Genomic DNA, 24547 nt, shown 5'->3' with positions numbered 1-24547 from the left:
TGTTATAGGTAGTCCTATTATATTCGTTTTTTTTAGTACTTTATGATATTTAAAATTTTTTTATAACACTCGAGATTCGTGTGTGACCGAATTTGCGAATTACCACATTTGTTGCAACTTATATGTACCTATATAACTTTCTTTCGTGGGTGCACACCGCCATTGTGATAATCAAATATAATTATTATGTATTTATTTATGTTTTGTATTATAATCTATTTATTGTATAATGTATAGCTATAGGAGGACCAGCTGGCCAGTCTGCGCTCCACTACTGTGAGTAGTGAGTTATTTTATTAGTATATTTTTGTTATATTTATTTTTAAATTTTGTCGTGCTGTAAGGCCCATATAATTATTATTATATTTTCGTTATTCGGTTTTAGCCGTCATAAGGGCCTTGCATTTATATAAAATAAAGCTATACGAGTGTACAGATCAAATAGCTACACTTTATAATTATTATTATAATTTATTCTGTTGGGTGGTTGGGCCAGAAGGGCCAAATATATTATCACTTTATACCTTTCTCCGCTTGGCAATAAAGGTCGAGCATTTATATAATATATCTCTATTCTGTTGTGCCATAAGAGGCAAGGGCTATTCATTATTACAATTATATTTATATATTATTTTGTTGAGTCAGAAAGGCAGAAAGTTAATTCAAGGCTCCTAACATACTTTTAAAATAGCAGTTAAAAATTAAAAGAAATACATATAGTCATAATTAATTTTTATAAGCATTAAAAGTTTGAATTTTGACAATATAGGTATGTTTTTTTTTATTATTATTAAATTAAAGCGTTTCTGACATACAAGGTCATCGAACTTGTTGATATAATAAAGAATTTTTAACATCATTAAGTTGTTAAGCGTAAATTAATTACAATTTAAATTTAAGATTTGAAAATTTAATTCAAGATTTCTTTCAAGTTAATCAATCTTTATCACAAAAAAACGCCCTCCAGAAATTCAAATTAAATTTTTAAAAGCGTTTAAAATTAAAATTTTTACAACATTGGATTCTCACTAGATTTCTCATTTAGCGATTTTCTTATTTTGGCGTAACTATAAAAAAATGCCCGCGGATACTTGAAATTTTCACTGAATGTTTATATAGGCATTTTTTTATTTGATAAAATTTTAAAAATATTTTGATTTGTTTTGAGTTGTTTACTGACATTTTAAATTTTCAACTTTCTTAGTTTTATTTTCTATAAATATCGATAAAAATTTATTTGTTGGGTAGAGAAGCTTGAAAATTTAATTCAAGACACCTAACATGTTGTAACATAGCAGTTGAAAAATATTACAAAAATACGATTATTTTATTAATACACTAATACACGATTTTTTTTTAAAAGCATTCAAAGTTTGAATTTTGACTAAATACGTAAAAATTACGGCAATATTCAAAGATTATCTAATTTTTATAAAAATTCATAAACAATTTACTTTTTAAATCTAAGATTTAGACATTTTTTAATAATCTGTAATATATCCTAGACAGATAAACCATCTACGTTCAGAATCTTTTTCGTATACAATGATATAATATCATTGGATTCAAATTTAATTCCATCCATTACAGTAACCCACTTATAAGTTATAACCGCAGAGCGACCTCCACGACTTACTCGTTTTTTTTTTATTATTAATATTGTAAAATTTGTATTATACATATTTTCTACGTGTTCAGTTTATTATACAGCAACTGAGCAACATAACATTGATACCGGCAATTTGTGTAATTTTTATTTCTAGTTTTAAGCTCGCGCGCGCGCGCGCGCCACACACACACACACACACACACTTGTCGCACAACACGCATTACGTTATTCTACACTTCTACAGTATTTGCTCGGCGACTATGACAACTGCTGTTTATTACATAAATTCTTCGCCCTAGGTGTAAGTGGTGCCCTAAGGCTTTGGCGTCCAGGCACGTGTAATAGTATTTATGCTCCCGGTCCGTTCAAATTTATTTATCTAGTTCTCGAATTTTCTCTAGAACGACTAGAACTATAGATTGGCGATTGCGTGATCCATCATGTAATATGACATGTAATACATGTATTACCATATGCGCCCGCAGGGGAGGGCAAGCTGGAACATTTGCCCCCCCTGGCTTTTTCAAAATATTTAAGATAAATTACTACATACTATACAACAAATTTAAAGTATAAAATAAGTTGTAACATAATAAAATATAATATATTGTATAGGTACGAGTATAATAACAAAGATTATTATTTTAAAACACTTAGTAAAATTATAATATTTATCCTCAAATCTTAACATTGCTCCCCCCCCCCAGAACAATTTCTGCGGGCGCCTATGTAGTATTACATGTAATATGAATTATTTTTGGAAAAAATATTTTTAATCATTTTGCTACTTTAATCATGTATTTCACTAATAAAAAGTAATTCTTTTCGTTCTAGAAAGTGTTTTTAACGAGGAATTATAATAAACTGACAAATAGTTTCATAATTGGTAGGTACAGAATCTATACCCGCCGTAGAACTGCAGACTAATAATTACTGTCTACTACTTCACGTCTACACACACTATAGGTACATTATTGTTACGTAAGACGTAACATATTCGCGCCGGACGGACTCGATGGACGGCGACGATACGACCAAAATAGCAAAAAACCCAAAACATATATATATATAATATATTTATATAGGTAATTAAAAATGATAATTTATTTTTATAATTCTAAACGTGTATAATATTGAGGTATTTAATATTTATTTCATGGAGTGCTCGGGCACCCCAGCACCCCAATACTCTGCGCCCATTGTATAGATTCTAGTAAGTTGTTTACACGAAACCAAATATGATTTACTAGGAGTCCCATCTGATTTACCAATTAATAAATTTGCAATTACCAAACCTAAACCAAAATAGTATATTTTATTATAATATAAGAAAATAAAAATATTCTGTGCAAACCTCTTGGATCGATCGTCTCGTCAACAATTATGCAAACGTAATTATTTCCAATATCACTAATTATTTGGTCTATTAAACTTTTATAAATATTTGGTATGTCATTTTTTCTCAAAGTACTTTCGTCCGGGGTAGTATTGCCTGTATGCTTTTCCAAAAATGATTTTAACACATGGTTGTCCAATTTATGCAAAGGAATATTTGCAGAAACAAATGCATTACATAAATCTTCTAAAAATACATTTTTGGTATTCGAATTAATAAATAAAATATAAAATACTGTGAATTTTAATTTTAGCTAGCCAGACTGCGCTTCACCAAATTTGAGTTTTTACTATTATTGGTATTTATTTATATTACACACGTCACACACTCAGCTGTTGATCCAAGAAATTCATATATTAGTATTGCAAAATTGTTGGACCAAAAAGGCCATGTTTGATCTATAGTTATTATATTTTATTGTATTATATTTAAAATTCTGTGTAGCTGTGAATTTTATTTGCCATAAATATAATTGTTATTAGCAGGGGTGGACTGGCCCAGTGTTTTACTGTCCTAGAGGACAGTGGGCCGCTGTCTTTGGATGGGTTTTGGGCCGATGCCTTGTAACTTACTGTTGTAAGTACAATTATATCGGTAGATAATTAAATATTAAAATATAGTAATGCGACATAATATGATATGAGACATAGGCTACATAGCCACATATGCGTAATTTGACGTAGTGTTTAGTATATAGAATATTACATTAGTATATTATGTATAATAGTTATTATTATTTATTAGTAATAATAAGTCAGTATCGTTTCAAATCTCAAGCGTCTATCGATAAATCATTTCCTGGGAAAAATAAACATATAGTTTTGCTAAAAATAGATTAACGTGGTATTATTATACGTTCATATTATTATCTGATATACTATCTCAATTTTTCATTGGAATGGAACGAATTTAACATTGATTTGGACAAAAATGGTAAGTGCAACTTTAAATTAGTAAAATTGGTTACTAAATTAAATTTTATCCTAATCTAATTGTTTTAATATATTTTTTTTTTAACTACAGGATGTAAACAATCATCAAAATCAAATCATGACCGTTCTAAATGTTTGATCTGCGTTCAAAAACTATTATACTCACTAAATATGCATTCTACTGCTTACTCAAATTTATATGCTGCATATGAATTTGTCTTAAGTTTATCAGTCAGTCAAGTTAACTGTGAACGTACATTTAGTACTCTAAAGATAATAAAAAATAGATTACGTTCGTCATTGAACCAAGAACGATTAGAGGCTTTTATAATGATGTCAGTAGAAAAACTAGTTTTGGAAGAGGTTGATTTTCAAGATGTCTTGGAAATCATAAAAAATTCTTCATCGCTTTTATTAAAACTGTTATCATGATATTATAATATAGTTATTGAAATAAATAAATAATTTGTATTGTACTTAACTAATTACCTCAGAGTCAGAGACTCAGAGGGTAGGGCCGCTATTATATTTGGGATAGTGGGCCGGGCCCTACCAGGTCCGGCCCTGGTTATTAGTGTACAATTAACTCGGCAACATAGTACCTTTGTTACCATTAATTGTTTCCCTTATCACTAGCTTTAAATACACACCATCCTAATTTATAAGCGTACCTATATTAAGAGGACGTCTAACCCGCATATGTTGTCTCCGTCTTACACACGTACGACATAGGAAATGTTCGTTCGTTAGTTTCTATAGCGTATTGTCAGTTTTGATATTAGAATGAATTCACCTATTATCAAACTTTTAAGTAGCAAGATTAAAATAAATTATTATACATATATTAAATTAAATAAAATTACAGTGAATCGACCTATTATGAAACTTGATGGTAAGAATATTATCCGTGTTCTCTCGTTGGTTTTTTACGATATTTTAATTTTTAAGTGAGTTATGAACATTTTAAAATATTCATAATTAACATACCCATAACTCACTTAAAAATTAAAATATCGTAAAAAACCAACGAGAGAACACAGATAATGTTGCTAACTAAAAGTTTGATAATAGGTGCGGATTCACTCCAATATCAAAACTGACAATACCCTATTGAAACTATAGCGAACGAACATTTCCAATGTCGTACGTGTGTAAGATGTAGACAACACATGCGGGTGCGATGTCCTCTTAAGAACAATAAGAACACAAAATTTTATAACATAACCGCCACAAGGCCGGACAGTATTTATTTGCGCGGCGAGCTCAACACTGCTGTCCGTGTCTATAATTACACAAATATACATAACATACATACGTGCACACAGGTCAGTTCGCAGTCGATGTGTGAGTACTGCATGAGTACGCATATATAGCGCACGAAGCAAACTGTGACCGAAGGCACGGACTATTATTATTATATTGTTATTTGGCATTTGTTCTATAATTATTTTAAATAAATGTAGTAGACCCGGATAAGAAGAAGAAGAAGAAGAAGAAGAAGAGAAAGAGAGTAAAACCTGGATAACAGGTGAGTGTAGAAGAAATGTTAGGACAGAGTATATTTTATTTTATTTTTTTATTTTATTTGTAGGACCTTATATAGTTGAGGGTCGGGAAAAACAAGAAGAAATAATGTAAATTTTTTTTTTTAATAAAATGTATTGAATTTTAATTTAATTGTTTATTATATTACAGTAAAAATGCCAAGATTAAAAGTAAATTCTTAGAGGCAGTGCTTAACCTATAAACCAGGAGAGTAGAGAAAGAAGTTATGTATTATTTTGTTTTAGTCAAACTTAAATTTATTTTATGTTACAGGAAATACTTCAGGAGAAGATACAAATCCTTCCAGTTAGTGATGAACATAAAACATAATTTTGAGGAGGTTTTTGTATCATATATACCATTAGCGCATCTAGGGCGGATGATTGTGACCCCCTTACATTTTAGATTCTAATCAGAGCGATGAATGTATTGATTTTACAATGATGTGTTTTTTTGTATTTTTTTTGTGTGTCTGTCATCACGTTTTGGAGCATTTAAAGTGCTTCGATTTTCGACTTCGGTACCTCCTTCGATCAGAAAGTGAATCTAGTTAGTACTTTGGGAAATCAAAAGTAAAAAGTTCTTAATATTTTTCTAAATAATCGGGAAAAACAAACTAAAAATTAAGGAAAATACGAGAATTTTTACGCACAATCAATTTTCGACAGAATCGATTTTGGTTTTTGATGTAATTTTAAAACAAATGACCATAAATACATAAAATGTTCAACAAATGTTTATATAAGTCCACCATGTAATTTTAAAGAATTTCAACTTAAGTTGAATTATTTATAGGCATATGCAATTATTTTTGATCATTATTAGTTTTTTTTATAAATTAATATCGATAAAAATGTATTTGTTAGGTAGAAATGTTTGAAAATTTAATACAAGGCTCTTAACATATTGTTACAATAGCAGTTGAAAAATAAAATAAATTCATAGTCACAATTTTTTTTTATAAGCATTCAAAGTTTGAATTTTGACAAAATACGTAAAAATCACGAAAATTCACAAATTATTTTAAGCTAGAAATTCATAAAAAATGTTCTTTTTAAATCTAAGACTTGAAAATTTAATACAAGATTCCTTAAAAGTTTTTCAATCTTTATCACAAATAAAAAGTCCACCAGAAATTCAAATTAAATTTTTACAACATTGGATTTTCACTTTTAGCGATTTCCTTTTTTTGAGTTACACCAAAAAAAGGAAATCGCTAAAACAAATTACCGCAGATACTTGAAATAGTTGAAATTTTCACTGAATGTTTATATAGGCATTTTCTATAATTGCTAAAATTTTCAAAATATTTTGATTTGTTTTGAGCTGTTTACGGACATATTATTTTTTCAACTTTTTAGTTTAGATTCTGAACGAAGTGATGAATGTATTGATTTTACAATGATGTGTTTTTTTTTTTTTTGTGTCTGTGTACAGCATAACTAGTCGAAATAATGCTTCGATTTCAAACTTTGAGGGTGGTTTCCAATGTAAAAGTGAAGATCCTTGGTGCATTATAGAGGTCAAAAGTAAACATTTTTCAAAAAAATCGAGAAAAACAAAAAAAAAAAATGACAGAAAAAACGGGAATTTTTACGCAAAATCAGTTTTCGACCAAATCGATTTTTTTATATGGTTATAATTCAAAAACTAATCACTGTAAATACTTGAAATTTTCACCAAATGTTTATGGTAGTGCTATCTATATACAGTTTAATTTTTCGACTTTTTGAGTTATTTATAGACCACTGAAATTTTCGACTTTTTTGAGAATTTTTTTTGAAGTGTCGGTAAAAAAATGTTGGACGACCAAAATAACTTGAAAATTAATACAAGGTTCCTTATGAGTTGTTCTTATTGTAGCTAAAAAAAATTAAAAATCGTAAGTCACGATTTTTTTTAATAAGCGTTTATAGTTCAAAATTTTACGAAATCTGTCGAAAACGCGAAAATTTGCAAGTAATTTTGAAGTTGAAAAATCATAAAATTTTTTCGTTTATAACTAAGGATTAAAAATACAAAACTAAGATTTCCATAAGTTTTCCTTCAAGTAGCTATAGAGAAAACTCGAAGCATCATTATAGGAAAAAAGTGCGTTTGAATTTTGTATTTTTACGAAATAGCGTAACGATAACGATTTATCCTCAAACGATTTTAAATATTTGTTATTATTCAAAAAGTTTAAGTCCTAGATACTTGAAAATTTTACCAGTTATTAGGATTGGCATTTTCTTTACATGATTTAATTTTCAAAATATTTTGACTTTTTTTGAGATATTTATAGACGACTGTAATTTTCAATTTGTCTGAAAATTTTTTTTTTAAGTGTCGGTAAAATTTTTTTGGCCCTATCAAAATACTTGAAAATTTAATACAAAGTTCCTCATAAGTTATTCTTATAGTGATTAAAAAAATATAAGAATACTTAGACACAATTTTTTTTTATTAGTATTTGAAGTTCAAATATTGACTTAATACGTAAAAATAATTACGGCAATTTTCAAATTATCTTAGATCTAAATTCATAAAAGTTTTTCTTTTTAATTCTAAGATTTGAGAATTTAATGCAAGGCTCATAATATATTTTTACAATAGCAGTTGAAAATTAAAAAAAATGTTTAGCCACAATTTTTTTTTTAGATGTATTCAAATTTTAATTTAACAACATACGTAAAAATCACAAAAATTCCGTAAATTATTTTATCCTAGAAATTCATAAAAACTTTTCCTTTTATACCTAAGATTGAAAATTTTATACAAGGCTCCTAAAATATTTTTACATTAGCAGTTCAAAAATCAAGAAATGTATAGTCACATTTTTTTTTTATAAGCATTTAAAGTTCAAATTTTGTCTAAATACGTAAAAATTACGAAAATTCGCAAATTATTATAAGCTAGAAATTCATAAAAAATTTTCTTTTTAAATCTAAGCATTGAAAATTTAATACAAGATTCCTTACAAATTTGTCAATCTTTATCACAAAAAAAATGTCCACCGGAAATTCAAATTAAATTTTATTAGCAATTGAATTTCAAATATTGACAAAAATTCGTCAAAACCATGAATATTTGCAAATTATTTTGTAGTTCTAAATTCATAATATTGTTTGTATTTATATCTAAGGTTATAAAATTTAACACCAAGTTTTCCATAAGTTTTGCTTCAAATAGCTATAGAGAAAATTTGAAGCGTAATTATAGGAAAAATGTTTTGAGCGTTTGAGTTTTAAATTTTTATGAAATCGCGTAATGATAACGATTTATCCTCAAACCAGGTATTCGTATATCTATGATAATATAAGGTATTATGAATTATGATAACTACATGATAACTACACCTATTGATTAACCATGCCATATGCAAAATGCGTCTTAATTGAAAAATAAAATAATTGTTTCAAAATAGAATATACGACAATATTCAAATATAATGTTATATTATAATATTAGGCTATCCTAGACTGACAAATCATCTCCGTTCAGAATCGTTTTTCGTATACAATGATACCTATCATTGCATTCAAATTTAATCCCATCCATTACAGTAACCTACAGTACAGCAGAGCGACATCCACGACTTACCCGCCTTTTTTTTTTCTATTAATGTCAATAAAATTGTATTGGTTGGGTCAAAAAGCTTCAAAATTTAATATAAGGCTTCCAATATATTGTTTCAATTGCAGTTGAAAAAATATTAAAAATACTACATCATGTAGGTGCGATTTTTTTTTATAAGCATTTAAAGTCCAAATTTTGACTAAATACGTAAAAATTATGACAATGTTCAAATTATCTTTGATAAAGATTTATAAAATTTTTCTATCTAAGATAAATTCTAAATCTAAGATTTGAAAATTTAATACAAGGTAAAGTAGAGCGATATCCACTTTCCTGATTTTTTATATGAGCCTAAATTATATTTGAACATGCAACATAAATTAATGTATTATTAAATTTGTAATTTACCATGCTCCCTCCTCGCCGCCGAACGGGATTTTACCTAAAATTCCGCTAAATAAAGTACCGCGAAAAAAGTCCGCGAACCAGTTTATTTATTATATATATTAATTTATAAGTATTTATATATTTTTCAACATAAATCAATATTATAGTTACAATAATATATGGCATTATAATTTTTTGTCAATATAATATTAGGTGTTTTGTATCAGGTCCAATATGCACTGTACACCTATACGACAAAAGGAGTTGAAATATGATTTGTCAAACTTAAAATGCTTTATCATACCCTACCTATATCTTTTTTTACTTCCGGATCTTCTATTCTATACATATTACATATCATAAAAAACTATAAAAGTAGGTATAATATTGAGTACATAAACATTAAACATATAGCCTTATAGGTACTTAATTAACTTATAAATAAATATATTTATAAATAAATTAGAATTGTATTCGCTGACTGAGTGGCGCCAGAATTTTAATACCAGGTGGGCCAGGCTGGGGACCAAATTTATTAGGGAAGGCCAAATTGTTGACTTGATATATATATACAATAGTGATGACAGGCAATTGCGCAGAGGGGGGAGGGGGAGGGTCAACTTCCAATTTTTCAATTTTTTTTACACTTCATCGTGTTAACTTACTAAAACAATGATTTGTAAACATGTATTTATAGTATTTATTTCCTAACAAAATATGTATTCATGTAAAAGTATATTCATCAAAAGTATATAAAAATAGAATGCTTTCCCTTGTATTTTCTTCATCATAGTTGGTTAATAATCTAATCCCGTAGTTCATGGAATTTTCAACAAAATTATTAATAACATTGATTAATATTTAATAATAACTAGTATAAGTATAACTTGTTATTATCGTGTTCAGCCGCTGGAAAATACACGTTATTTATGAGATTTTAAAGCATAGTGCAATAGTTTTCAACCCATTCAAAATGTTGTTCACGCCATCTATTATATGACTTAACATTTTCATATTTTGATTTATTCAGGAGATATTTTTTAGTATTCTATAGTATGATTAAATTTAATTTTTGGGGTGGGAACAGGGGTCCCGAGACTTTCTAAGGTGGTTCCGGGCCCACCCTGGCACCACCACTGCGCTGACTTTTATGACATCGGACTTTTTTCGCGGTACTATTTTTATTACTGGACTTTTAGGTAGATATGAAATATTTCATTTTCATATTTCAGACAATTATATATATTATATATCATTATGTTTGTGAAACTATAAACTACTATGTTATACTTACTATATTTTTTTAATTGATAGGTAAGTAAATCATTAAAATATATTAACATCAGATTTTTAATGCTAAAAGAAATATAAATTGGTAAATTGTTCGTCAATTAAGCTGACGGTTTAATTTCTGAACGCAGGTAAGATTTAATCAGCAATAAATCAAAATAGGTATGCAACATATTATAATATTATAAAATAATTCAATTCTATAAGTTCATAATATTTTTACGCTCGTTCCCGTATGGCGTATGATAAGCGCAACATAATATTATGGCCTACCCGTTCTCAATAGTCAATACAACAAAGAGATTTTGTTCGCGCGCCAACACGTCGTATAATAATAGTTCCTCATATCAATCAACGGAGCGCTGTTTTCATTGTTCCAATAACAATATTAACGCCGCGGTCGCCCATCTATAACAAAAAATAGTGTCGTCATTCGTCTATCAGCTACTAATGCTACTATACTTTCGATTCCATTCGATTCTCGTTTACGCGCGTTTTTATTTATCACGTGTGCGTTGTGCTCGTCGACACCGCCAGCCATAGAGCTACTCGAGACTCGACGGCTTTATTGATTTCTACTTTCTTTGTCTGCGTTTGCGCCATATTCGCATTTCGCGTCTCTCGGCTCTCCGTGATTGCCGTTGTTCTGACTTCTGAACGACATCCGATGACATCCGTGAACACCGTTCGTTGAATAATTATCAACTCGATATTATTTATATTTGTTATTTAATTGTGACGTTCGACGCTCAGCCTCTTTTTGCCGTTTTTTGCGGTTTTCTTCAAAAGCCATCGCCGCAGACAGCAATGTTAAAATAGTTTCATCGAACAACGTGTTTTGCCCATCCACCTGCCTTTCAACACTCACACCGTTACCGCCGATTATCAAGAGACCGGCGACAGATACTTCCGAAAATGGCTTCCAACGTCAACGTCACATCAAACAGTGGTAATGATTTTATATAACAAAACGATTATACTTAATTCTGAAGACCGTATTTATATCAGGGGCGGATCCAGAGGGGGGCGATCAACCCCCCCCCCCCCCCTTCACCGTAACAAACTTTAGTTTTTGACGTAATTACTTCAAGAGTAAATAGGGAAATCTTAAACTATTTTTTTTATACCAAACTTATGCTGCTACCACGATTATATTATATTATTTTTCTTTATAATCGTGACTGCTACTATGTTATCAGTTATAATTATTATTTGGTGATATACTACTATTATTAAATAAATAACTTACCTATAACAAAATTAATATTTTTAATTTTATCTATATCATGTGTGTCCGTTAAAAATCGCCCCCTCCGTTATTTTGGCCTTGATCCGTCCCTGATTTATATGCACATATAATCATTAAGTACGCACTCAGACGTGTACTAAAAAATGTCAAAATATACTGAGTAAAATTTCAAATTTTAATACATTTTTTATTATACCTATTTCGTAATTTTAAAGAGTAAAGAATATCTACATTCATATTATTTATTCAAAACCTAATATTTAATTTGTTTTAGTGAGTATATAATTCATGATCATTTTAAATTACCTACATGGATAATGCCTAATAACAATTTGTAACCTTAAGAGCAGGTAGCTACATTTTGAATTATATAGTGCAAAGATCAATTGGGTAATTGGCATTTTAGTATCTACTTAATTTACATTAATTCTCTGTTAAGTGTATGTAACAGTGGATTTGTTGTCTCCGTCTTACCAGTGCAGAATATATTCTAATACATTCTATATATTCTAATATATTCTATATATTCATATAGCAAATGTATGCTTAGCAGACACTTGTAGCTCCTTTAGTTTAAAAATTACAGTGAATCGACCTATTATGAAACTTGATGGTAAGGTAACAACATTATCTGTGTTTGTACGTTGGTTTTTTACGATAATTCAATTTTTCAGTGACTTATGAGCATATATTATACAGTACATTAAAAATGCTCATAATTCACTTAAAAATTGAATTATCATAAAAAACCAATGTACAAACACAGATAATATTCTTACCATCAAGTTTCATAATAGGTCGATTCACTGTAATTTTTGAACTAAAGGAGCTACAAGTGTTCTGCTGAGTGTAAATTTGCTATATTACGCACTGGTAAGACGGAGACAACAAATACCACTGTTACGTACTCTTAGGAGGACACCACCATACCCACATGTGTTGTCTCTGTCGTACAAGTGTGTTGCATACCAAATTTTACGCTCAGCAGATCACGTTTATCTCCGTTAATTTAAGATTTTGAGTGAATTGACCTATTATAAAAATTAAAGGCAAGATTATTACTGAGGGCATCTTATAAACTTTTTATTATATTTTAATTTTAAACCGAGTTATGAGTATTTTAAAATTGTAAATTATTTTTATATCTAAAAATACTCATAACTCTGTTTAAAATTAAAATATAATAAAAAGCCTATGAAATGCCCTCGGTAATAATCATGCCTTTAATTTTTATAATAGGTCAATTCACTCAAAATCTTAAATTAACAGAGATAAACGTGATCTGCTGATCCTCTTAATATGAAAAAGTACAACATTTGTCGGTACTGGTTTGTTGTTGTCTCCCTATAAATTAAATGAAATTATAAATAATTAAATAAAAAATATAAATGCAAATAAATATGTTGGACGTACCTATATGTCAAACTATATGGAGTAAATTTTCTTTCCTCTCAATTACTACATATTTTCTTAAAACATTAAAACAAATACTATACAGAATGATCCATTGTCAACCTAAGGTAAGACAATAATTATTTCGAAAATTTTAAGTTATACATTTTTTTGTTTAGAAATTTTAAGGTTTAATGAAATTTACAAATAATTAATATTTCTAAAATTTTCACATTTTTTGGTATATAATAAATATGAATCAACTTGGGATTTTAAAATGGTAATACCTAACTATATTTAATATCAACAAATTATAAAACCATTTTTTTTTTTTTTTTTTAGAACTTCTCAGATTTGAATTTTTCATGTAGATTCAATAGATTTTGAGATATAGCCAATTCAAAATACGATATAGGAGAAGCTTTTCATGTTTGTTTACTCTTGTTTCTATGAATTTTTGGTCAATAACACAAATCAATAATCTTTGAATCAGAGTAATTAGGACAACTTATTATTTATTACCCCAGTTATTACATTACCAAAACATGTATAGGACATAACATCTTATCTTATCATTTAGTATTAATATGAAAATAAATAATAATTATTGCCTATTGATACCTACTATATGGTTATCTTTTAACTTGGACAAAATATGTAAGCTTGGGGGTAAACTTCTAGTCTTTACAAATGAAAAATACAATAGTACCTCCATTAAACATCTAACTTTGAGGGGCTATATCTTACAAACGGATTATTCAAAAAATAAAATTCTAATATTAAAATTCTTAAAAAAAATACTTTATACATTTTATACATAGGTTACCATTTAAAAATGAAAAGTTATTAGTGGTTTCATCCACAAAAATAAGGGTTAAAATTTAAAATTATAGAGGGTATGAAACATGTTAGACTATAATAACATTTTGATATTTAAAAAATAAAAATTTGAAAAATGTTAATACTTATTGAAATAATGATTATCCTCGTGATTATCTTTCAGATTTAATGGTATTTATGTAAATTGTTTATTATATCATTTTATATGTTAAATTCAATGCAGTAAATAAGAAAGAAGATTAAGTATACAGTGGGGGATCCTGAATTTTAACCAGCCTGGGAGAATTTCATTTCACCGGTCCAAAACACCATAAATACAAACAATTTTGTGGGAATGTAGTAAAATCAAAAAAATAACTGTAGTTGGGTTAAATACATTATTTAATATTTCTAATTTATTACTTACATAAACCATACAAGTATTATTAATATATATACATGGATACAGGGTGATTTTTTTAGCACACTCACCCCTATTTGGTTTGAGTTGTTTTTATTCATAGATAATAATGCACATAATATAACAATATATTATGATTATATACAAAACGTCATAAAGATAATAAAACTATTTTAATTGAAAAATAATATTTAAAAAAATAAAAAAAGAACAAATCTTAGTATAAATAAATTATAAGATCAGTTTTAGGATGATAGGGCTGTTAGTTATGGCCGGCTCCAGCCCACTGCGAAACTTCTCAGTCTTCCAGTGGCACAATCCGCCACTCAATATTCCAATATTGATACCTAATGCAATTATTATTTACATTTTACCTGCATTTATTTATTTATTAATTTGATTAACCGGGTGATTCTTTTATCATTGAACACTCATTTCAAAAATTACTAATGTTTTTGAAAATATTTTTTTAGATATAGTTTCAAGTTCAAAAACCAACGTTTTTATTACAAAACTAATAGTTTAGATTGGCAGAGTGGAGTGGTATGGGTTTACCCCGCAAAATGTTTGCCCACTACTCTGTCTAAACATTAAATACTTATAATTCATAAACTACTCGTCCTAAATTCAATTTTTATGAATCAAAATACTTAGAAAAATATTCTGCTTTGGAATATGAAATTAAAACTCTATGTTGTCATTCAAAAAAGTGAAAAACTTTTAGAATCATAAGGATAAAAAATATAATTTTTTAATAAAAATGTTGGTTTTTTAACAACTTTCAACTATGTAAAATAATATTTTCAAAAACATTAATAGTTTTTGTAATAATGAGTGTTCAATGATAAAAGCATCACCTGGTATATATATTTTAGGGTCTTTCTTCTTCCTGTATGTATGAAATTAAAAATTGAGCAAATTTAGAATAGAAATTAGGAATAGGAGGTTGATAAAATTTAAGCAAAACACATTTAAATGGCCAAATATTCTGAATGAAAGTCTTGATACTTGAAAAATGCAACTTTTTTGCCTCATTATCTAAACCGTTTTCTATAACAAAATTTGCCTATTTAACAATGTACCCAATCTAGAAATTATATGTCTTCAAAAATTATAAAAATATGCAAGAACATTTTTTAAATTTTTTTTTAAATATAAAAACTAAAAACTCATAATAATTAATTACTTAAATTCTAAATGAAAAATAAAATTAAGGAAATTTTCAAATAACTTAATTAGTGACGAGCCGATTCCAGTTATCGGTTCTTGTACACATTTTTATTGGTACTGGTTCTTTTTTTTCTTTGTTCACGTTATTTGTGGATACTGTGATAAGTTACTTATTTCCTATTACTTAAAATGAATTATTTCTAAAGTTTTAATGAACGCTGTATGAATACTGTAGTAAAATAATGTTATAAATTTAATTATACATTTTTTAAATTGATTTCAGTTGATTTGATGAATTTTTACACTCATAAAGTAATTCACAAATAACAGTTTTTAGCTTTCCCACCGTTTTATTTAATTTTCTTTATGAAAGTCCCAACTTTCAGGTAATTAAAGTTGTGTAATTCTATTGTACCATTCTTTCTTTAATATTTATATTATAAATGGTCAGTATTCTAGGTAGATTTTATAATAAATCATTCTACTGAAATTTATGATTATGAGTTTAAATATTATTTATGTAAATTTTACTAAATAGACTCATTATTTACAATCCTATTAGTATGAATTTAAACAAATTAATTTCTAAAAACATTTAAAGTATAGGTTTTTTGCCTTTGTTTCAACAATAATGTTTAATAGTTTCTAAATAATATTTGTACTTGTGATTTTATGATTTTTAGTTGGAATAGATTTCAGAAAAATTATTTAAAAAAAAAAAACTAAAAAATCTGTAACCTCTTGTTATTTAAATTATTTAAATTATTTATATTACCTATAGTTAAACTATACTAAAACAATTGTACTGTATTAAATTATTAAAATTCCAGAAATAAGTGTTAAAAATGAAAGTGGTGATACTGAAATCAATGCAATGGCTCTTAAATTGAAAGATAGTTATCGGAAAAAGGCTTTAACTGCAGTAAAACAAGCAAATGCTTCTCCAGCTAAGGTTTATTCAAACACAGCTAATAGAACACTAACTTCAGCTATTAAACCAATCACAACTAATACACAAACAAATAAGCAAGAAAAATTAATTAAAAATTATGAAGATGTAGAAAGTAGAAAAGGTAAGTTATCAAAAATTAAATTACGTTTTGAAATTTTTTATAAAAACATTTAATATTATATGTTATTTTGTGCAATATAGCTAGATTTGCTTGGGAATCAATCGCAAGATGCTATGTACCATATATCATACGTTTAATTAATGGTGAACATTTAAAGTTTATATCTACACGGATGGCTGAGACACATCTTCTTTGCAATTATTTACATTATTTACATTCAGATATTTATTCGTCATGTACATCAGTGAAGTGTTATTTTATCACTGAATCAGAAGCAAAGATATTAAATGACATCAATTATAACTATACTGATTGTGTGTATGGAAAAGAAATGTTCTATGCTGGAAAAGATTCTATTGCTCGTTTAGAAGATGTGCATGCATTTTATACATTCATAGAAATATGTTATAAAAAATTACTGTGCAATATCCCTCCCGATCACAATACAATATGTGGTTTTATACGTATCAACTCTGAATCTGTTGTACCATACTGTATTCAAGATAATCAAAAATATGTTCCACTTTTCTACTTCGAAGGCGAAACCGAAAACTTAATTAACCAAGCTATAAAATTAGAAAATTGGGACTTGTCGTATCTCAAGTTTTGTTGTAAAGTTCAGGGTATCAAAGATGAGTTATATGCTAATGACTCTTGCTTAGTGGTCCGTCTTGATGCTATCAAGAATTACTTTCCACCAAATACAAATTTTGAAGAATATTGGCCAGCTAAGGTGGTTAATATACATCTTCTACTTAATCAGAATTCTGCCCATTTTAGTCCATCTGGTGCCTGGCTCAAGGCACCCCCTGAAATAGCACTTGCTAAAAATGCTATTCCTATAATTGCACCTACACCAAATATACCTCAGAGTATGTCAGTAATGAACACCTATCATAACGAATGGCCAGTAAATCAAATGGTATGTGTTCTGTACTTAGTTGGTTAAATTGCTTTTATATTTTTGGTTCTTTATAAGAAAAAAGTTGCTTGTGTTTTCCACAATGTAATCATATGTATCATTTATTTTATGCTTAAAATTATTTTCAATATTAACTATTAAATATTAATAAATAAATAGTCTTATCAATTATAAAAATAGTTAAATATCTTATAGGTACCCAACAAAATAATACCTATTTAAATGGGAATTAATTCTTTAAAGGGCTTAGTTTTTTTACTTGTATTTTTTTTTTTTTACTATGCTCACTATTGTGATCATCATATATTTTAATTCACTAATTTTTTTTCCTATAATATATCATTCTAGATTATTATTAAATAAACAATGTTTTTGTAGGTTTATTCGCACAACACTCAGACCCAACTGCCATCAACAACTCGTGGCTTCTCTAATACAACCAGAAATCAAAATATGACTGCCCAGTGTTATAATGAGGTACTTTTTTTTTTTTTAATTTGTCAACCAATTATCGAGGTTTTTAAGCTCACAGTGTAAGCTCAATTTCATATTTTTGTCACTATTAAAGAAATAAGTCCAAGGCTGGGCAAGTTAACTAATTATTTTAACTCGTTAAGTTAAGTTAATACAGAAAAATGTAAGTTAAGTTTAAAGTTAAAAGTTAATTTGAAAAAAAAGTAACTTAACTTAATTAAAAATAAGTTAATTTTCTTTTTTCATGTACAATAAATTATCATACATTTTTATCAAAGCTTAACAAATAACACAATATAATGGAAGTCTAACTATTTTCAATAAACTTATGTAATTGTCTTAATTACAGTAGGTATTTAGTAAGTACACTAATTACATACTTCAATCAATTAAAAAATCTAACAAAACAAATAAATTATTTCAATGTATTTTTTTTACCTACACGTTTTCCAAAATGATGGCTTAACTTAAAAATTTTATTTTATTTATTCTATTAATCATTACCAATTTATAAATATAAAATAATATTAATAATAACCGACCTACTGTGTGGCTAGTTTGTTCATTTATTTATAGTACCTAAATACATTAGACCATTGGGTTTAAATTTAATTATTTGCTCTGCAGGCCAAGTTATCCATGTACTTGTAATTTAATATGTGAAATTAAATATAACAACTATTAAATTAGTAAGAGTATATTATCTCTGTATACAAGGAAATTAAATAATATGTTTTTCTTTTCTCAAAATAATAATTACCCCTATTATGGTCCTATAACATTTTTGTTTTATAATAATATATAATATATATATATATACATATTTTTTGCGAATAAGCAGAATAAAATAAAATATTATTATCTACTACTATTATTATTACTCGTAAATCGTTTCCCAAATTTTATATAGGTAGATAGTTGTACTTATACACGTTATTCTAATATCTATTAAAATTTCAAATATAGAAATAATGCAAAACACTCACATTCATATCGTAAAGTATTTGGTTATTCCCACAATTATTATTTTTATATATATAATATACATATACCGGGTGATTCTTTTATCATTGAACACTCATTATTTAAAAAATTATTAATGTTTTTGAAAATATTATTTTACATAGTTTCAAGTTGTTAAAAAACCAACGTTTTTATTAAAAAATTATATTTTTAAATATTTTTAATCTTTATAATCTTTTAAGTTTTTTACTTTTTTGAGTGACAACATAGAGTTTTAATTTCATATTCCAAAGCAGAATATTTTCTAAGTATTTTGATTCATTAAAATCGAATTTAGGACGAGTAGTTTATGAGTTTTAAGTATTTAAAGTTTAGACAAGCGGAGTGGAGTGGTACGGGGTTACCCCGCAAAATGTTTGTCCACTACTCCGCTCATATAGGACAAATATACGTATATAATAAATTAACTCGTTAAATTAGAAGTTGTTTAAAAAAAAAAAGAAACTCGTTAAGCTGGAAGTTACTTTTGAAAATAAAAGTAACTCGTTAAATAACTTAGTTAAAAGTAACTTAACTTTTTAACTCGTTAATGCCCAGCCTTGGAAATAACCTCTTGATATTTTGAATTAATACAAACCACTTCCTACAATCCTGATTGTAATTCATCATTTGGTAATCCAAATAATTGTGTTGGTTATATTTTAACATTTTTATGTTAATTTCAAATTTGAAAAAGTATTGACTTCAAGTTTGAATTTATGTGAGATGTATTAGATAGTACAATGTCAAGTATAACAAATTTTTTATCTAATATTACGAGTTATAGTTAAAATTTAAATTACTACTCATGTGAATTTTGATTTGACACATTTTCAATACGACCATAAATAATTTGCAATATAAAGAGGGGGGTGGGTGTTCATTTGGAAAATTGAAGTTTGTATCGCCACAGGACATTCCTTAAATTAAACATAGAATATTAGGAGTTTAAAAATATGGTGTTCTGGTATCCTTAAAAATTCTAAGAAATAAAATTATAATTAATAATATGAACTAGGATTGAGATAAGTATGCTTAAAAATAATTTTGTGTATTTAATATTTTCATTTTAGTAAACAGGTTTTTTAGATTTAATTTTAATTGGTCTTACAGGGTTCAACAATGTCTCAAGACAATAATTGGATGACCAATATTAGTCATGGTGTACTACCACCGACTCAGCTAGCCGGTAGAACGACGCCAGTAATTGGGTGAGTGTAATCAAAATATTACAATCATCAAATTTGTAAATATCTAAAAATAGAAAAATAATAACTTTTGCTTATAGAAATACTGTCTCATACCCCAATGTACCTATTAGACAATGCATGACAACTGTATACCATCCAATGACCAATAGCAATGTGGTGTCACACTTAAATCAAAATCGACAATTATACAGTCAGCGTGCTATTAACAATATCCAAACCCATCAACAGATACAACAGCAGCAACAACAAAATCATTTAATTACCACTCCTCAAACTCAGCAGTTATATAGTGGTCAACATGTGTATAGTCGTTTCAGCAACACTCAACAGCGCAACGCCTTGAGGAATGTTGGCCCCGTTGTAATCACTTCAGCCTCTGAAGTCATTGATTTATCAACTCCACCATCTAGCCCAATTCCTTCAACTGTACATGAGACTTTTCTACGTGCTAATGTTGGATTAGAATCGACAAGAATACCTGAACGGATCTGGTCACATCACACATCAAATAGCTCTGCATACAAGGTTATAATAATTATATTCAATACTTACAAAGTTACAACTACAAAAATTGAAACATTTCATATAAGTATTCACTATATATAAAAGTTCTAACTCATTATATAAACATTAGCTTGTGTAGAGATAAATTGAGTTGATCAAATTAAAATAAAATAAAATATCTTACAAAATTAAAACAAAATATATTTTAAAAATAATTTAAAAATAAATTAATATTACAAAAATTGATAAGTACAGGTATGGTCATTATATAAAAAAATTCATCTAAGTTAGAACATTAAGTACATATTTTTTATACTGCTAAAAACATACCTTGAAAAACATTTGTTATGTTTACATTATAATATTGCATACCTTTACTTATAGAGCTTTGATTACCAAAATTAGAGTTATTAATGGAACATTGAGGTTGTTATTATATTTTATGTTCATTTAATAAGAATGTTATATTTGATAATCGTTAATAATAGTTTAAATTTTAACTATTTTATTTTTATAATCTTATGTCCGTATGTATTTCACTAATACATAAATACAAGTGTATGTAATATATATTTTAATATATTTGAACACAGATTCTTAAGACATCACTTCAAGGACAATTAATCTACTGCATAAACGCCAAACCTTTCATATATTCAGATTTGATGGTGACCTTAGAGGACTTAGTTCAGATGATGTTTCTTCCATGTACTGTTGCGAAATGCGCTCACATCTTGAACAAATACTTAAAAATTACGCTATTCAGTGGAAATTCGTATGTATCTGCTTCTTCTCTTTTTAATCATCATCATTATCCTTCAAATGGGTTTAAAATGACCGGTTGTATTAAGGCGTTGGTTGCAACACGCACCATCACTGGTTCAAATCCCGGTCATAGGCGGCATCGCTTTCCGGACAGTTCTCGCTGTCTAGAAAAGAGAGGCCGCTGCCCCACATCCGAGCATGGCAGAAACCTAAGGGTGCCCATTCGAAATTCTGCCAAAAACATCCACGAGTTCCAAAAACCAATAGTTCCTTCTCCACAGTTAAGGATGACACCAAAAAAAAATCCTCCAAATTCTCATCTAACAGTGATTAAAAGGTGTTGGTAAATTTTATTTTTTGTTGGATTAACAGTGAGCAGTTGGAAGTGTTGCGGGTTAATAGACGTTGCAGGTCAATATACCCAGAAAACACCCTGATGGCCAAGGTGGGAGATATAGCGCGGGTGATACTACAGTTAAGGTCATTGGTGTCCAAGGATGATGAACAAATACAACAATTATACCAATATGCAGGTGTATCGTCAAAGAGACAACGCACCTACTAAGAATGGGCCAGTTACAGCAGAAGTCAACCCTGCTGTAGTTGGTGGTAGACAGCAGAGGCAGTGGCGTTGACATTCCACCATTCACTCACAGCCATCACTTGCTTGTACCCATTGACAACGACAATTGGATTAATGCTGGTGCTGATTCGTCTGAATTGCTACACCCACCACACCTGCTGATGCTTAATACCTACCAGAACCAAAGTAACTGCCCCCATCCTCTCACTATATATGTAAAAATTATTAAAGCAGCATAGTTATTTTGTATGTTTATGATCGTCAGTTCCGATCATCTCATTAATTTAATAAATCTTGGAGTATTATTATTTTTTATTAACTGAATTCCTGTCAAATTGAGGTTATATTGATTGACAGTGAGATTCATTCTTTATACCAATATAGTATTTTATGCTTGGGTGTTCTGTTCCTATAAATAGTGTGTGTACATTATTTATAGTACTTACCTAATAAAATACACAAACTAAAATAATATTTAAATACATGATTTCTGTGTCATAAGAGTATTATGATTTACTATTACAATAACATTGTATATTTAAATGTTATGATCATTTTGGCCTTTGTCATTTTTCATTATTTCTTATCTTTACATTTGTTTGAAGTATTTTACAAGTATTGAACAATCTTAGTTTGAATATTATACTGAACAGTGAATATTTATATATTTTATTTATATTTAACTTTTGTACTGACCAATAAAAAAATTGGAACTTATTATTTCAATTAATATTGTTGTTTTATTTTGCATTAAAAAAAAAAAAGTAGAAATCTCCTAGTGTCTATTTACATATATACCAATGTAATATATCAAATATGAGGTGTAAAGATAATTTTCTTGAACACAAATTCGATCTAATGATTCTTCCGCGAATCAATGCTAAAAATTGTGTGTCGATCGGAGTACAAGTGTGCGTTGACAATTGTTAGATAATTATAATTGTTGATTACCAGGGCTCGAGACTTCTAGCACTTAAAATCCTTAAAATATGCGCTATAATATGCTTGAAAAAATGGTAAAATATGCACTATAATATGCCCAATAAAAAAATTAAATATGCTCTAAAAAACATTTAAAAAAAAATTATTTTCATTAATTCTAATAATATTTATTTTTAATCTAATTCTAAAAAATAATTGGCGTCTGCACTGAAGTCATTATGTAACCGTGGCTTTATACGTTTTAACATTTTACTTTTGTAAAGTAGGAATTTAGCCGCTCACTAAGTATAAACTACAAAATTTTACTTCATTTTTTTTCAAAATAACTAATTATATGCAAAAAATAACACGATACTTATAAAAATAGCAGAAAAAATGCAAAAACCCTAAAATATGCAAAAATATGCACTAAAAACTTTTAAAGCTGCATTTGTTTTAGTATGAAACGGATTTGTAGCTTACTCTGCTATATTTTAACATATTATAAATAAATATGCAAATGCTAGAAGTCTCAAGCCCTGTTGATTACCCAGGTAAAACAATACAGTCGACTCTCGATAATTTAAACCTTCAATAATTCGAAACCTTTGGTAATTCGAAGAAAGTGCTCGATCCCTTGAACATCACACGGTAATTTGAATAAAAACAATACATTTAAATACACTCGGTAATTTGAAATTATAGTTTGGAAAAACTGATCAGTGATCACTAACACTTGACGATTTGAAGTATCATCTGTTCAACGCTCGGTAATTCGAAATATATTCATCAAATTAAAAAAATTATGAAAAAATGAAACTAAATTTGATGAAACAGAAAATCATTACAGATTTCTTCAAAAAATAATAATCTTTTGTTATAATAATTTAATTTACATAGTAAAATAATTAGGTATATAATTTAATTTACAATTTAAAAACAATATATAAATCTAATATGTATATAGGTACCATATGATTTTTTTTTGAAATAATTAATAGTTATGTACAAAATTAAAAAAAATTAAAATGTTTTTCTTAATTCTCAGTAATTAGAATTTTTTTTTGCTCTCGTTACTCTTGTAGTTTTTCAACAGTCTTGTCAACTTTGAATTATTATTGGGAATTGACTGTATTTATTTATTTTAAATATGTATAATTTTTTATTTTATATTTTTTATTTTACCTATAATTGTACTTCTCAACAATTATGCATGAAGTAAATATTGAGATCACAATTAAATTTCCAATACATTATAAATTCATTAATTAGGTACCTACTGTAACTATTTACAGATTACTGACTCATTTATTTTGCACTCTGT

The 24547-nt window shown here is 27.8% G+C and overlaps 1 protein-coding gene across 2 annotated transcripts; it reads left to right on the top strand.

The window, feature by feature from the left end:
- The first annotated feature begins 11131 nt into the window (after nucleotides 1-11131).
- On the top strand, nucleotides 11132-22964 carry LOC107169925 (uncharacterized). 2 transcript variants are annotated; one of them, XM_015519893.2, is made up of 8 exons: nucleotides 11132-11666; nucleotides 16599-16841; nucleotides 16922-17763; nucleotides 18142-18240; nucleotides 20353-20450; nucleotides 20561-20975; nucleotides 21548-21729; nucleotides 22092-22964. In XM_015519893.2, the coding sequence occupies exons 1-8, from the start codon at nucleotides 11633-11635 to the stop codon at nucleotides 22282-22284; spliced, it is 2106 nt and encodes a 701-aa protein (XP_015375379.2). In that variant the 5' UTR covers nucleotides 11132-11632; the 3' UTR covers nucleotides 22285-22964. The 2 variants fall into 2 exon arrangements, with proteins under 2 accessions (XP_015375379.2, XP_015375378.2); XM_015519892.2 differs by having other exon boundaries at nucleotides 11133-11666; nucleotides 20528-20975; nucleotides 22092-22962.
- Nucleotides 22965-24547: the final 1583 nt, after the last annotated feature.

Source organism: Diuraphis noxia, unplaced genomic scaffold (assembly GCF_037042655.1).
Source record: "Diuraphis noxia isolate RWA-SAM2 unplaced genomic scaffold, SU_Dnox_SAM2 contig0001, whole genome shotgun sequence".
Classification (NCBI taxonomy): domain Eukaryota; kingdom Metazoa; phylum Arthropoda; class Insecta; order Hemiptera; family Aphididae; genus Diuraphis; species Diuraphis noxia.
Note: the sequence above shows the minus strand (reverse complement) of the source record. Positions and strands in the feature narration are given on the sequence as shown.